This window comes from Podospora pseudocomata, assembly GCF_035222375.1.
Source record: "Podospora pseudocomata strain CBS 415.72m chromosome 2 map unlocalized CBS415.72m_2.2, whole genome shotgun sequence".
Lineage (NCBI taxonomy): Eukaryota > Fungi > Ascomycota > Sordariomycetes > Sordariales > Podosporaceae > Podospora > Podospora pseudocomata.
In genome coordinates, this window is record NW_026946366.1 from 2,139,458 (window position 1) to 2,155,316 (window position 15,859).

General features: G+C 51.7%; 4 protein-coding genes across 4 annotated transcripts; 1 reads left to right on the forward strand and 3 right to left on the reverse strand.

The window, feature by feature from the left end:
- Positions 1-2,290: 2,290 nt before the first annotated feature.
- On the reverse strand, positions 2,291-3,371 carry VPS68 (Vacuolar protein sorting-associated protein 68; the record flags this gene model as incomplete). The annotated part of the gene is made up of 2 exons (XM_062887991.1): positions 2,291-3,199; positions 3,276-3,371. The coding sequence occupies 2 exons, from the start codon at positions 3,369-3,371 to the stop codon at positions 2,777-2,779; spliced, it is 519 nt and encodes a 172-aa protein (XP_062746179.1). The 3' UTR covers positions 2,291-2,776.
- Positions 3,372-4,416: 1,045 nt separating this feature from the next.
- On the reverse strand, positions 4,417-6,885 carry SMI1 (Cell wall assembly regulator; the record flags this gene model as incomplete). The annotated part of the gene is made up of 3 exons (XM_062887992.1): positions 6,150-6,885; positions 6,040-6,092; positions 4,417-5,984 (listed from the first exon to the last, which is right to left on the reverse strand). Exons 1-3 carry the CDS (start codon positions 6,155-6,157, stop codon positions 4,417-4,419), a joined length of 1,629 nt encoding a protein of 542 aa, XP_062746180.1. The 5' UTR covers positions 6,158-6,885.
- Positions 6,886-8,683: 1,798 nt separating this feature from the next.
- RAI1 (decapping endonuclease targeting mRNA) lies at positions 8,684-10,993 on the reverse strand. The gene is made up of 3 exons (XM_062887993.1): positions 10,200-10,993; positions 9,242-10,142; positions 8,684-9,015 (listed from the first exon to the last, which is right to left on the reverse strand). Exons 1-3 carry the CDS (start codon positions 10,287-10,289, stop codon positions 8,831-8,833), a joined length of 1,176 nt encoding a protein of 391 aa, XP_062746181.1. The 5' UTR covers positions 10,290-10,993; the 3' UTR covers positions 8,684-8,830.
- SEC8 (exocyst subunit) lies at positions 10,793-14,502 on the forward strand. Its single transcript, XM_062887994.1, has 2 exons — positions 10,793-13,638; positions 13,708-14,502. Exons 1-2 carry the CDS (start codon positions 10,955-10,957, stop codon positions 14,381-14,383), a joined length of 3,360 nt encoding a protein of 1,119 aa, XP_062746182.1. The 5' UTR covers positions 10,793-10,954; the 3' UTR covers positions 14,384-14,502.
- The last annotated feature ends 1,357 nt before the right edge of the window (positions 14,503-15,859 follow it).

Here is a 15,859-nt window from a genome sequence, read left to right on the forward strand (position 1 = left end):
TTTCAAGCTGCTGTGGTTTAATTACTGTCGACTGACGGCTGCTGCATGTTGGCCTTGATGAGGCAGCACGACGAGCTAGCGACGGTTGGTGGTGGTCGGTGAGCCGATCTCCAAGCTAGCCAGACCGAGATCGCACCATCCTGGTAAGGCAGGGAACGCACTGACCAGCTCTGGTCTGAGCCAACCTTGGTGCTGATCATGACATGGTCTGTGCTTGCCCTCAGTCACTGTGTATGCCATGCTATGGAATATCGATACAGGAACCAGAGCCAGCTGTCTGCCAGATGTTGAAGTTGCTCTTCCCAAAAGGTGATGAAGGTGGGAGCTCGGAGGGTCTGCATGATGCAGCAATCCTCTGGTCTGTATTTGTTGGGCCATCGCTGAACTGATTGTACCGTTACCATGATCCCAATTCCCAACAAGGCCACGGGCGCCCGGTTTGTTGAAACCGAGCTCTTAGAAGTTGCTTCGGCATGGTGGTTTGTGATTTGATGTTTCAGACCAGGAGCTTGGGCTGACTTGCTGGAGCCATCAGATGCCCGAGTGGAGAATGATGAGATTCCATCTTCCGGGCCGATAGAACCAACAGCATTCATTGGGGACAGCACAAGAAAAGCTCAAAAGAGATTCCAGATCGCGGGGTAGCTTTCCATGGCTTGTTCTCTGCTGTGCCATAACTCAATGCTTCCCAGGGGCGCATGGGAATATTTCCGAGCTCATCCACGATTCAACAACCGAAGGGATCACATCACTGGGAAACCTGTGCGGTATTTCCTACCTCCCCGGTCTCGAACGACTCTTATCTCTTCCAAGACTCCCTCATTGTCTTGTTGATTCGCCGCCGGCAGCCTGTCCAAACCGGTAAACTGCTTCTGAGACCCGCATACATCTTGGGTGGTCCGCTTCTGTCGACGTGCAGCCGACATCCTGCCACACCTTGACTCAGCTGCTTGATGCTCCTCGATGAACTGTCAAATATTCCCTGAAAAACAAAGTCATATCACACACCAGCATCTGCATTAAAGGCGATCAAGTTGGCGTTGCAGGTTCGAGTTCAGCTTCTTGGCCGCCTCATCACTTGGAATGTGATAAAAGAAGAAACCCAAGAAAGAATCTGGGCCCTTCTGAGCCCTGCCCTGTGGTTGAGACTGGTCTTTTGAGAGCATGTTTCTGCTATTGTGCAACCTCAGTCACCGTGCATGTCGCTGAGCTGCGGGATGACGGCGTTGTAGGTCCCAGACGTCCCGGCAGTCCATAGAGCTCAGCTGCAAGACAAGCCCCGGTATGCAGACGTTTCTTTCTAGGGGAGCTCTCGCGGACTCGGGCATGGACATGAGTGATGTTGCATGCAGCGAAACAGGCCCTTGATTGATCCGTCTCAAGGCATCTGCAGCGTCAAGCAGCCAGTGGCCATCGCCCGTTGACGACGTCCATGGGAGCATTTGTCATGATGTTGTCTCGGCGTTCTCATTTTGAAGGTCTAAATATACTCGGCACTTGATGCCCGAGAAGGGCCGAGTGATGTGGCTTGTTTCTCCTGGTTTCCCGTGTCTTTGCCATGTCTCTGACGGGACCCTAGGTTGTAACTGTTCCTCTTTCTCACAACGTACTGCACGCCTTGAAATCTGATATCAGGACATGACCTTAACCACCACACTTGCCATGGCCATCAAGCTCTCAGTAATTTAGAAGGCTATGTTTGGTCTTTTGGGGAAACAAGCATATCTAGACATCGTTTTCAGCACATATCATCATCCTCATACGTAGCAAGCTACCATCTAACAATGTTATTGACACCAGCTTGGAGGATGTAAAATGTGGCAAAAGAGATCAACGTCTTCAATCAGCAGCTCTTTTTCAAGTAAATGAACCCCCCTTATCTCCTAACCCCATGATATCGAGCAAGCAATGGAGATGATAGATCACCATCCCATAACGGATATACAGCAACTTGTAAAATAAGTAGCCCCTTCCTTCAGATGTTGCCACAGCCGATACAATGCCCACAGCCAAATAATTACTCAGGCAAAGCTTCATCTCTCATGAGTGCAACATAGCTACTTCAATGCCAGACCCACTATCGGCCACTCGAACACCACTCACCAAAGCTCAACACCTAAATCAGGGAGGTAGCGCGATGTCGAGAAACAAGGTAGGTGAAAAAACGTCGAATAATGGTAGAAATGTCGGTAGAAAAGTCGAAGAAGGTAACAAAGAAGTTGAAGAAAGTCAAAAACAAGTAACAATAATCTACCAAGAGTCTTCAAATTGAACCCCCCAATAAAAAAAGGGGGGGCTTAACTTGACCAAAACCACAGATCCCTTCTTGACCCGTCATCATTCCCATCAGACTTAACCAACTGTCTCGTCCATAGAATGCAGTGGGAAGTGTACCTACTTAATTAAGTATGATGAGACGTGGAGTATCGGCGCTGACAGAACAGCACTTGCCTGGATGTCAATGACGGTTGTTGATTTATCCCACTTTAACGACCATTTCAACAGCGTTCGACCTCCCAACCGCTCAAAAGCTCATATCGAAATCAGAGACCTCAAAAGCCAATAGCATAAATCCCTAAGCAACCTATAGGTATCACTACCACCCGTGCCTCGAACCAAAAACAGATAGATCATAATCCACATTATACCTAAACCCGTTGCGCCTCTGCCATCTCCCCCAAAATCCAGCATACCCTTCCTTAAACCTCTTCGCTCCGCTTCCCACCATCTGCAACTCAGCGTCCCCCCGCATTCTTCCCCACCCTTCCTCTCCCATTCAAAGCGCCAAATTATAAGCATACTCATCCTCCATATTCTGACTCACCCACAAAACAACCGTGCTAACCCCCACCAGCGCATTGGCAACCACATTCTCAACCCCCATCCCCAATGCCGGCATTCCCACCCCCGGCACGACAAACTTGAGCACAAAAACCGTAACCCCGCCCGCCATCCCGCCCGCCAGCGCCGCGAAACCCAGAAACAGCACCACCCTCGCCTTCCACGCCACCCCCGACCCGGAATAAGAGAAACTATCCGACGCCAGCCGGGATTTCTCGACCGAGTTGATGATCAGCATCCCCAGGGAGGAAAAGACGAACGGCAGCCAGTCGACAAAGTTGACGTGGAGGGGGGAGGCGTTGCGGGGCGAGGCCGACCAGACGGCCGAGTCGAGGAGGATGTAGAATGCTAGGGAGAACTTTGACACACAGAAATTCGAGTTAGAGAAGTGTTAGGTAAGAGGAGGAGTGAGAGGAAGGAGGGGGGAAACGTACGAGACCGCCGGCCAGGTACACGCCTGCGTTACGGGCTTGCACGCTGGAGAGCCATGCTGGCTTGCTAAAGCGGAAGAGGCGCTCTTCGGAGGACATGATGATGGTATTTTATGTGATGTGTTTCCCCTTGCTCGGAGTTGAATAGTTCGGGGCTGTTAGAGGTAGAGCTCGTAAATGTTGCAACCGTAGCTCGGTGACGACTGGCCCCGATTTCGGTATCGCAATCGAGTTGATCAGCGGTATCGCTATCGGTCACAAGATTGGAATACTTCTCGTATTCTCAGCCGCAATCAATCGGGATATCAAAACCTGTCGTCGTTGTCGCCGCGAATCACAGTGTTGTGGGTGTGGAAGCTTATGAACGTAGACGGCAGGCACGCAACGCAAGCAGGCGCGCATGACGTTTTGGAGTTGGTCCCAAGCGGAAGGCTGGGGGAACCTGACATGACCCACCAACCAACCAGACCAATCCCTTCTTGGCAAAGGCTGAAACTAGCACGTGATTACCCCTACCCTCACCAACACTTTTCACAACTACTTCGCAGCCCACAAAACAGTTGATGGATACTCTTCACAATTATCACTAACCGTCAAATATCTGCTTCCTCTGCAAACCAGAAACCAAGTGAATACCATGCATGCCACGCTCTCTGCTGCCATCGCTCCAACTACAACACCTCCACCTCCCTCACACATCTCTTCTACAACCCCCTATTATACACTTCCATCAACCCTTCATGTCCCTTCCATCCATGCATCTTCTGTCTCCAGAAATGGCCTAGACAAAGCAATGCCTACATCCATCCATCCCCAACCCGCAAGAAAAACATGCTCGCCATGTGTATATGGTACAAAAAGTAAAATATGGCCTTCCCTTGGAAAAAAGAAAGCAGCGATTGGTTGATCGCGATAAACCGAAGAGAACTTTAAACGCCCCAATGAGAGAGAAAACCCCCAGACAAGACAACAAGCTTTTCCACCAATTGTGAGGTCATGGGTGATGACAGAAAAAAAGAAGCCACCAGAACGCCGTTAATTGCTTTCGTTGTGTCGCCATTTGTTAAAAAAAATTACCGGCTCCTTAAGCCAGCAGGAGCGCAGCGTGTTCCCTTGGGAAACTAGTCATCACGCCCCTGCAGCTCTAGATCTCAATGGTCTTCAGTGTCGTCTCTTCCACCTCAACAACGGTGGCCTGCTTACTGCTTCGTTTGCTGCCAGGCGCTGATGACGTGCCATTTGTCTGAGAAGGCTCAGTGATGGTGACCTCGGGAGGAGGGCTGACCTCGCCATTTGCAGCAAGGGCAGCTAACCTCGGGGCACTTTCTTTGTTCTCCTCTCCGCTGTGTCTTGGGGTGTCGACCTCAACCAACTTCTCCGGCACCTTGATACTGTTCGTCGCCGATGTCAAGGGAACCTCCTCGGCCACTCTCGCCAATGGGCTCGCCTTTCCAACACCTGGCCGAATTGGGCTGGGCATGGGAGAAATCTGGCTCAACCTCTGGAGCGACCGACCACGAGGCTCAGCGTTGGAATCAGCCGCACTGGCATAGGGCGAAGTGGGCGCACTGGTTGCACCCCTTGGAGGAGCCATCGACCTGCGCTTGTTGGCGGTACGACCATACTTCTGGTCACACCTCCACCTCAAAATGTCGAAATAACCGGGCTCAACGCGGGCACTCTTAAACTCGCGCAGCTTAAGCTCGCCCGAATCATCATCGATGAACCATCTGCCGCTGCCAAGATCGTCCGCAACAGTAGCCACTAAATGAGCCCACGACTTCGCGACTACGTACTTGGTGTCGTAGTCGCGACCAAACAGAATAACCTGGCCCCAGGTACCCTTGGGTCCAGGCGCCAAGTCAACAGCCAAGTTGTTTCCACCCCAATCGCGAACAAGAGGGATCCACGCGGGGTGCGCATACACCTTCTGGATGGCACCGGCGGGGACACTGTCCTGACGAGCGAGCAGTTCTTGTCTCCAGTTGCCATTCTGGGGCGAAACGGGGGCCGAGCTGGACGAGGCCGCCGAAGTCGAAGCGTGGCTGCTCCCTCCCAGAATCTTGGAAGGCACAGCGGGCCTGGGGAATGTCGCCTCGAGCAGGAATTCTTGGTTGACCTTTACCCAGTTCTCCCACTCCTGAACAATCTCTTCGCAGTCCAAAAGCATGGACCCAAAAATGATGCCCGTGGGGTTGCCGCCTCTTTCTTGGCCATCGTGGATCATCAGGGACTCGCGGACGTCCTGAGGAAGGGAGCAGTCGAGCTGGTGCTCAAGATCGTTCAAATCGTTGTTAGTGGCGCCTTCGCAGAGCTGATCCCAAAGTTCCATGTAGTGCTCCTCGGCCCAGGCGTCGATCCGATTCCACGAGTTGTGGATCGGTGGCGCGGGCGGCTGGCCATCCTGGAAAGACTGCATCGGAATCGACCCGGTGGGGCTCTGCATGTCGAAAGCATCGGGTGGGACGGATGCCCGCGTGTTGATGGATCTCATGCCAGGCGAATATGGCCTCCCACTGGGGCTCATCGGAAGACCGGGAGTGTTGGGGGCATAGGCGGCATCAAAGTGCGTCGAAGGACGGGTGGATTCGTCGTGGTAAGGGGAGGAAATGTCGTTGCGAGAATCGGAGGCGGTCGCTATCGAAGTGAGGCCATTACGGCCATGGAGAGGAACATGGCGCCCTGTCCTTTGCGGAGAGTCAAATGAGGAATCTGCATAATCAGTTAGTATGAGTCGGTGAAGGGATTGACTGGGAATTGCGCTGACGTCGGTCATAGCTGGTGATATCGTGCCACATAGAGCGGAAGAAACTGCCGAATCTGTAGTCAGGGCATTAGCATTCGCAAGTTGTCACTATTCAGAGTGTGCACACATACGAAGCCATCTGGGCAATAGCGAGAAAGGGGAAATTCGCAAAGGGGGTTTGTCGGTGTGGTGTGTAAAAGCAGGGACAAGACCGGAATGCGAGCGAGGGAGGACAGCGCGATGCGACTGCTGGCGGTTGAGAACGAAATCCGCGTCTAAAACGATTGGATGCGCGTCGACGTAGAGTTGTCGCAGCAGGAAGCGTCCTCAGCGACAATGTCGTCGACACTTTTGTATGTTCCCCCTTTTAGTCAAGCGATCGTGTTGGTGTTTGGTTCCGGGTCGCGGCGGCGTAGCGCTTGTGTTGCTTGTGCTGTATTCAGTGTTCAGTGTTCACTGTTCTTTCTGTGCTGCGAGTGTCGGTCAAAAACTGAGTGTCTCCTATTTTGGTCGGGCAGACTAAAACGTGCCCCGGCGCAGACGGTACGTACTGGCTACTGGCTGTCACGTCATGCCCAGTTAAGGGGAACCCGTCAACCGAAAAATCAACAACGAAGACGCTCGAGCTAAAATGGACCTGCAAACGAGTGGTGCGTGTCCGAGAGAGAGAGAGAGAGGTTGCCCGATGATGTAGGTGTCGGACTGCGTGCGGTAGGAAGAGAAAGAGCGGACAAGCAGCAAGAAAACAAGAAGTGGTTTGCAATTTCACTCTCGGTGCAACGATCAATGATGTTCCAAGCTTTGCTCCGTGCATGGAAGGAGAGAAAAGTTGACCAATGCAAGCGCTTCAAAACGGTGAGGGTGGAATGGATGCCTTTCCCGCAGCCCATTAAATGGAAAGGGGCCATTTGCCCCACCACTGCCTCCTGCCTTGCCCACCCTCGGGGTTCACCGTGTAAGGGCCGTGCTGTTTGATTGGCTCATTTCGCTCCAGACACCACGCCGGGCGTGCAATGCAAGATCAGGGACAGGCCATGGCATCGTGGCATGAAAGATTTCGCCAGAGCGAGCACTCACCTGCCGAACGGAATGTCACCCTTTTTTTTTTAAATTTTTATTTTTTGAACGCTGCTAATTTCAAGCTTTTTGCGACCGTGTTTGGGGGAACTTCTCACGCTTCTTTCAGGAGTCAACGGTTCGGTTCTGTTTTACCAGTCCGTTTCATTTCGATATGCCAGTGGGTTCTCCCAAGGAACTAGCCGACGTTCTGGCCCCTTATAAACAACTCCTTGCTACCCCGTAGTACACTCCGTTAAAACATACATAAATCACCCTCCAAATATATCCAAGCAAAAGGACTCTTTGTGTGCCGTGTACCGGTATCTCTGCATCTGCACCTCTCGATCTCCCTCTCATGCAGCACAGAACAGAGCGGGTGGCTTACACCAGGACCTCCCACTGGATGCGCCAACACTCCTTATCAGACGACTACAACAACACCCACCTGCTGTTTCAGCCTCTGTGTCTTGCCGTTACGAATCCACGTTGGCTAGCTATCCCGACTAAAATCTCGTGATATTCATAGTCCAACCTGCATAAGCACACTGCAACTAGACACTAGCAACCGCAAAAGACCCCGCCGTATTCAGCTGAACAGCGATCTGATCTCTTTCGCCTCATCTCACCAGCCGACCAGCACGCACTTACACTAAGACTGACACTGACAACACCACAGCATCTGCAGCACAACAAACACACAGGCACAGAATCCATCATCGGATGGACCACATGGCCAGCAACACCGGCCGGGCCCCAAAGCAAGCAACCATATCAATCAACCACGTTCACTGCCCGCCGCTGACAACCACTAATCTCGACCCTACCCCGCATCTTCCTCACTGCTGATCCCCCTTCTTCCACAAGCGTGACAAGCAAAAAAACAAGCTTCACAACCTGTCGATAGTTACCTGATTAACTAGCCGTGTGTGTGACTACAGGAATATCCTGTGGCAATAAGCTCTTCCATGTCCCGAATAAATTGCACCGCCCACAGGCTGTCGTCAAGGCGCATGTGAGGTGTAAGTGATGCCCAATGGCGATCTTCCTTTCATTCGGAAACAACCAAGACTTCCAGATAGGAAATCCCAAATCACCGGGTACCAAACTTTTTTTGGTACAGAGGTAGCATTATGATGCTATCACTTTTAATGTCACGCCCCTCAGACTATCTTGCTACGAGTGCACATTTTTACGGACGTTCGGACCTTGTTGTCCGGCCGGCCAGCGTTGAACACCAACCCCATATTTTGTCATCCATCACCAGATCCAAAAAGATCTACAGCCCAGGTCCCGAGGCAGACCACATAAATAGAAAAGTTCGCCTTCCACACAGCCCGATGCTCAGATCGCCACATTTAACTGTTGAGGGCCAGTGGTATTCACTCAGACTGCCAGAACGCACATGATTCAATGCGCTATCAGGTACCGTAGCAACCTGTTGTCGACCCCATCACCAAGTAAACAAGACATAGCACTTACAGCTGTTGAGCCTTCCTTATGCTGTCTATGGTGCACCATCAGCCAACTCAACAAAGTCCACTTCAGCCTGGCTCAACCATCAAACATAGCTCCAAATAATCACATTTCAAACACATCTTCATTTCATGCCTAGTACAATGATGTTGATACGCTACATAAACAAATACGTTTCAACCCACACCTTAATGGTCCCCCCCCCCCCTACCTTCTGGTCTATCGTCCGCGGCGCTGCCATCAAACTGTTTCTTTTTTTCGTTCAAGTTTCCATCACTGCCTACCCATCTTGAGGCTGATTACTTGACGCAAGTCTTGTCCTCCAGTTCACAAACTCATCCGTTAAAATTCTTCCATGACCCGTCTCTTCGACCTTGAACAACTCGACAACCTTTGACTTCGCATCGAATCGAATCCTCCACACTCCTGACTGTTGAGGGTCGGCCTTGATTACTTGTTGGATCCCTATTGACATCACCAGTCAGTTGAAATGTCACCAAAAACAAAAAAACAAGAGAGAGCCCTAAAAGATAACTAACGGCCTTTAAAGATAATTCAAAGGCTTATTAATTTTCTTTCCAGGCCTTTTACTATATTATAGGAAGGGCAAGTAGGTAGGTAGGGAGGGGGGCAGTAAGAAAATAAGGGCGCTCTGTGAAGGTTCTCTCAACAACAAAGATGGACAACTTACAATCTAATACCTCCGACGCAAAATTGACACAAACCCACGGCATCCACGGCCACTGCCCGCCATCCCTCTCCCTCCTCACCCTCTCATCAATCTCCTTCGTCTCATACTCTTCGCACGAAACCAACATCCCCTTCTTATCCCTCCAACCAACAACAATCTTCGGCACCCCCAGCAAAAACGACTGCGCCCAAAACTTCATCAGTTTCTTGTTGAATTGGAACTTATCCCTCGGGCTCTGGATGACTTTGGACGTCTTCAGCTCAACCCAGTTGATCTTAGCCCCCGGCTCCTTTGGCTTCATGTCCCATATAGCATCCACCTCCCCCCCAAAACAGAGAACCTTCCCCCCTATCTCTGACCTCACAACAGAGCAATACTGTTCCTTGTTGCTCACCACCTCGTCGCCCCTATTCTCAATCACCTCCCTGGACGTCTCCGCCCACGGCCGCGGTATCGTAGCCAGCGTCTCAAACTTGTAACCCCAGAACGTCATTTCTTCCTGTGATATTGGACCTTTCCACCCTGAATTCTGCTTGGCTTTCTTTTCGGCAGCAAAAACCCAGTTCTCTTCGATGAAGATGCAGTCTTGGAAGAGCGTGGCGTTCATTTCGAAGCCGTCGTCGTCGTCATACGGATAGGGGGCGATCAGGAATTTGGTCATCATGCCTCGCCACGTGACGAACTTGGCGTCGATGGGCTGGTTGGTTTGCTGCTCGTGGTGGGCGATGGCTGTGAGGAGGCTGTCGAGGTGCTCGTCTTGGCTGTCGTACTTGTCGAACTTGTCGAAGCCGGCGGAGAGGTTGGCGGGGAGGGCGGGGGGTTGAGGTGGGTAGTACCATTTGATAGAGGAGTCGTCGAGGCGGAGGTTGTGGTTCTTGTCGTAGGAGAAGCAGGTGAATTCCTGGGCGAGAAGTTAGTATGTTTATAGCGTGAAGGGGTGAGTGATCGTCGGTCTTACTCTGGGTCTCTTAACGGGTGCTTGTGTGGTGGCTGCTGTGAGGCGGATGACATCGATGGGGAATCGAGCTACATTGCTGTTTTGTGCCATTTTGGGGAGAGGTCTTTGATGAGTGGCTGGTCAAACTAGGGATATGTCGTGCTACCGATGTCATCTACAACCCAGCACCTTAAAATGATAGTGTTGAAAAATTGTTAACTTGAGAGAAAGCCTCTCAAGATGCAAACGAGTTTGAGGGCGGGATGAATGAGTGTAAATCCGAGATAGCTTAGCTGCTGGCCCCAGCCCAAGGAAACAGTAATCCACTGTACCTTGCAGGCATATCAGGGAATAGCTTACAGCTTGAAGGTTGGTATACAGCAAGCAAAATCACGAAATAATTGTACTGAATGACTGTTCAAGAATAGAGATTCTGTGGATTCAAACTCATGACATTATTACAGGGCATCTATTAAACAAAGCGATCTGATGGCAGATACCAAGTACCTTGTTGAACAGGTACCCCTCGGGAGTGGGTCCCCGCCTGCATTCCCGCAGCTGGGGGAGGTGCATTGCTTGACAGGGGCCAGACGGCAACAGAGAATACCAACGACCATCAACAAGAGCTCCGACGACTTCACACATCACCATACTCAGGAGCTCGGAGGCGCCGGCCTCACCACGCAGCTCGACTTGACCCCATCACCAGAGAATGATCCGATAATGAAGAACGCTCGAACTCGGTAGCCAGCAGCCTAGGATCCTCGAATTACACAATGGCCAACCGTTATGGCCAGTCGTACCGCAACGGCGGCAACTATGGAGGTGGTGGTGGAGGAGGAGGAGGAGGAGGTTACGGCAATCTCAGTCGCCAGGACGAAGAGTACGACCCATACGGGGAGGGATATGGCAGCGACCGCTTCGCGCCGCCACCACCACGTCAGGCGGTGAACCAAAGCGCAGCTCCAAACTCAAATTCAGACTCGGTCCAGTCTCGCTCCCGACAACCACTTCCGCCCTCACTCCGCAATGGGCCACCACCACGATCTGCCCAGCGCAACGAACGCGCCATGCAGCGATCCGCCCCAGAGACCAACGCCGAGCGCGAGATGGGGAGGGTGCTCGAGCTGATCAAGCAGGAATGGCCAGCCATGCTGGAGAACGACTGCATCCCCGTACAGCTGGCGCTACAGCTGCTCGACACCAGCTCGGTCGGCCGCGCCCACGAATATCGCAACTTTCGCCAAACGCACCAGTATCTGCAAGACTCGCTCAAGAAGATTGTCCACGAGTACCACCAGGGCTTCAACAGCTCCATCGGAACCTTCCACAAGATTCAGGGCAGCATCCAGGCCTCGCAGAAAAAGGTGCGCTCTTTGAAGGAGTCTCTAGCCACATCAAAAACGGCTCTATGTGCGACAGACCCGGAACTGAAAAAGCTACACGCGACATCTCGCATGTATGACGATGTGCTACAGACATTAAACGAGCTAGATGATTTGCGGACGGTGCCGGATCAGTTGGAAGCCAGAATATCCGAGAAGCGCTTCCTCACGGCCGTCGAAGTGTTGCAAAATGCGTTGCGCAAACTAACGAAACCAGAATTGGACGGGATTGGGGCGCTGAGTGACTTGCGCAGCTATCTTGCCAACCAGGAGACGGCACTGATGGAAATCTTGGTCGAGGAACTGCACGAACATCTCTACTTGAAATCCCCCTACTGCCAGGAGCGGTGGCAGAATCTCACCAAACATCATGGAGCTATGAACGAGGCATTCCAGGATACTTCCAACCTTGCCCCATTTCATATCATTTTCGAGTCCATCGATTGGGACCGGTCTGTGACTGAGGATCCCCAAAAGAATCCCGAGGCCGATACTTTCTACTATATTACGCTCTTGGTTGAATCTTTGAACAGATTGGGCAGGTTAGAAACTGCCGTCGATATGCTGAAACAACGACTGCCTGTTGAGCTCTTTGCTGTTGTCAACGAGACGATCAACGATATCGACCAGAAGCATCCTAGCTCATTACGTGGTGGATCGAACGGCTCTAACGGGTTACATATATATGGCCAGCGGGAGACCCAGATGAGGGCAGATGTCATCTATGACCTACTCTGGACTCTCTATGGCAAATTCGAGGCGATCGCCGAAGGCCACCGTGTGTTCCACGAGTCGATCAAGTCCCTCATCCGACGTGAGGGAGCCGGCAACAATATTGCTCTTCTGGGAAGTTTCAAGGAACTGTGGAATCTCTACCAGAACGAAATCCGCTCGCTGTTACACAACTATGTCACTACCGACGCTGATGTGTACCAGTTCCGCTCGTCACCGAGACCAGGCGGTGGTTTGAATGGCCATATGGACGCCAGGGAACACCTCTTCAAGTTCTCGGAAGCGGACGCCAAGTCGGCGGAGATGACGGCCGAGTATGAAGCACTGGATAATATTATTCAGAATGCTGTCCCTGGTTTGACTTCCAATTCTGGAAAAAACAGCAAGAAGTCCACATTGGTGGTGCCACGGTCGGATGCTGCAGCGACAAGGAAGAGCTTGGGGGCTGGGTATGGCAGAGAGCAGAGCAGTGGGACATACAAGTCGCTTGTTGAGCCGAGTGTCTTCAACATGAGCCTACTGTTGCCACCGACGCTTGTCTTTTTGCAGCGTCTGAAAAGCATCGTGCCCCCTGGATCTGACCTGGCGACGAGCACGTTGACGTCTTTTCTAGACAACTTCCTTGTCAATGTATTCCAGCCTCAACTTGATGAGACTCTTGGCAAGCTCAGTGATACCGTCTTTGGGGAGGCGGATGCTTTCTTGCAAGACTCGGAATGGGCCCATCTCGCCAAGAGACCTATTTTCAAGGGGACAACCGCCTTCTTTACGGTCATCACAGCCTTCTGCCGCATGCTGGGGACAATCCCACATGATCAGGCTCTCAGCTCACTGATCATCACTCAGATGTTGAGATACTACGACCGCTGCTTCAACTGGTACAAAGCTCTCGTCACCAAAACCCAAGAAGAAGCATCCACTTCCGAAGAACTCCGTGCCTCGGCAGTCATGGCACTGGAACCTAGTGAGATCCACGACACGGTGATGAGCCTCTGGAAGGCAGAGACGTCGGGAGCAACAGAAGAGTTCGAGGAGCTTCTCCGGAAAGAAGCTGGCTTGTTGATTGCTAAAGCGAACGAACAAAAGCTGGAGGCAAGCGATATCATCCAGGACAGGGATACGATCTCGTCGCTGTGCCTGCTGTACACGAGCATGAAGTGGCTCACGGTTAAGGTTATGGGCCTGCGGCACATCACGAAGAACGAGAACGACACTTCGACCAAGCCGTCGGCGGCGACGCTGCCGAAGCCGGAGAAGAAGAGGTGGACGTTGCTGAATGACCCTAATAAGGCCACGGCGGAGGAGGGGCCGGTGTACCTGCCTATGACGCAGGAGACGGTGCAGTATGTTTTTCGTCCCTCCTCTTTGTCCCTCCTCTTTGTTTGGCTTAGTATACTAACATTTTGATCTAGATCCTTCGACAGCATCCTAACTTCCTACGAGGAACTCGCCTCCATAGCCCTCCGCACCCTTCACATGGAGGTCCGCTGTCGGATCGTCCACTCCCTCTCCCTCGCCCTTTCCCCTACCATCACAGCACCCTACACCCTCGACCAAATCGTCACGGAACCCGACCAAGAAATCTTGTCCCTCAACGCGGAGATGGTCGCCTACGATGAAACCACCACCCGGTATCTCCGCGAACGAGAAGTCCTCTTCATCCGCCGTGGACTAGGTCTGTTGATAAACGCCTATCTCATTAAGATCGCGCCCGTGGTGTCCCACCCGATGAACCTCAACGGCTGCGGGAGGATGAAACTGAACGTGAGGGTGTTGCAGCAGAACCTGAAGAACATTGAGGAAGGTGTGGACTTGGGGAGGGCGATGGGGTATTTTGAGTTGTTTGAGAAGGGGCCGGATGCGATTGTTGAGCGGGCGAAGCAGGATGCTGGGCGGCAGCAGGGGGGGGGGAGTAGCGAGGAGGGGGGGAAGAAGGGGGAGGGGTATAGCTATGATGAGCTGAAGGCGCTGCTGGAGCTGTGCTATAGTGAGCAGCTGGCTGATCGGGAGAGGGGGGTGGCGGCGCAGGCGAAGAGGCAGTTGGGGGAGAGGTTGTTGGGGTTGAGTGAGTATATGTGGCAGCAATAGTTTTTAGAGGGTGGTGTTTAAATCTTTTTGGGGGGGTTATGGTATGATAGGAATGAGAAATGGTTGAAATGTGAGCGGTGGTGTGTTTACTTGGTGATGGGTTTGAGAAGAGGTGCTCTACACCAGTGAATCATACTCCGATAACGGTTCTCTTCCTGGAGTAAAATACTCAACTGCACAGACCAGAATGCCACAGCACGGAATATGTTGCTAAGTGCCTCCTTCAGATTTGCAAGTTTTTCAAGTAAGGTTATGAGGACTTGACAGGAATCCTACAGCGAGGACTAGGGTGTGGCTCTGTCTCAGCCTTCACATCAACCTGACAGAGGATGAACTTGTAATGTTGGCGGGCTACTTACGCAAAACCCTGTGTCTTCGATAAGACATGAGGAGCTGTGTCTTAACAGCTCTTGTCTGACCTACGAGTGCCATCTTGTACATGTGACTTGCCTATACAGTAGTTATCACATGTAGCTATTCGGAAACGAACACCCTCGTTTGGTGTGAGGGTGACTCTCACACCTGTACCATGCCTCCTCCTAATTCTAGGAGTGTGCTGTGTACAAATATTAGAGAGACTTTAGCTCAGAGAGATGCCAATCTTCCACTGTCCACGGGAACACAGGCATATACTTATCGCCTTCTCTAATATCTCACTTCCTCATTGACTTTCATTGATTCCTATAACTGCAAAATCACTGTCAAACAGGGACAGAAAGATACATACTAACCAGTCACACTGCAAAAGCAGGATCCAGTACGATCTAGCAGGTGCCATTCTGACTCACCACTTTCTAGATCATCTGGCGTCAATCCATGAAGTTGGAACCTTGAGATAGAAGCTCTGTGTCTCTTGCCTCATGCTAGTTCGAGGAAGTTGTCATTAACACCAACAACACCTGATTGGAATCTGTGGACAACCACACGTGGGTAGATCTTTTGCTTTCTGTTTTAGTCTTGGTAGAGACTCTGGCCATTTGTTGATACATCTGCCCATCATTCACACCAGAAGAGCAGGGGTGGCATATGATGGATATCAGCGCACTCGACATTGGGAACCGAATTTTTTCGTCTCTATGCCCGTCACATTTTAATTCTGTGGTGTGGGAGGTGTTGCTCCCGGTGGATTTCAGTCAGGTTGCTCCTAGCGCTTCTGCCCTGTGGCCCACAGGTCAGGTTTGTTGATAGGGATAGGTTTTTGCTCTCCGGAGCTGATTCGTAGTGCTGAACAATATCATCACTTTTCTCACAGCTCTGCTGGCGCCTCACATGTGGCCGGCACCTGACATGTACCAGCCACCATAGGATACCTAAGGTATCCAAAGCAACACCAGACCCAACAACACTATACCTCCAAACCCTCAAAAACAACACCTCACCTTCGCCACCATCACCATATCCCCTCCCACCCCTGACTAAGTCTCTTTCTCCCTCGGCACCAAAGTAAACAAAAACAAACCACTTCCCTTCCCTTCC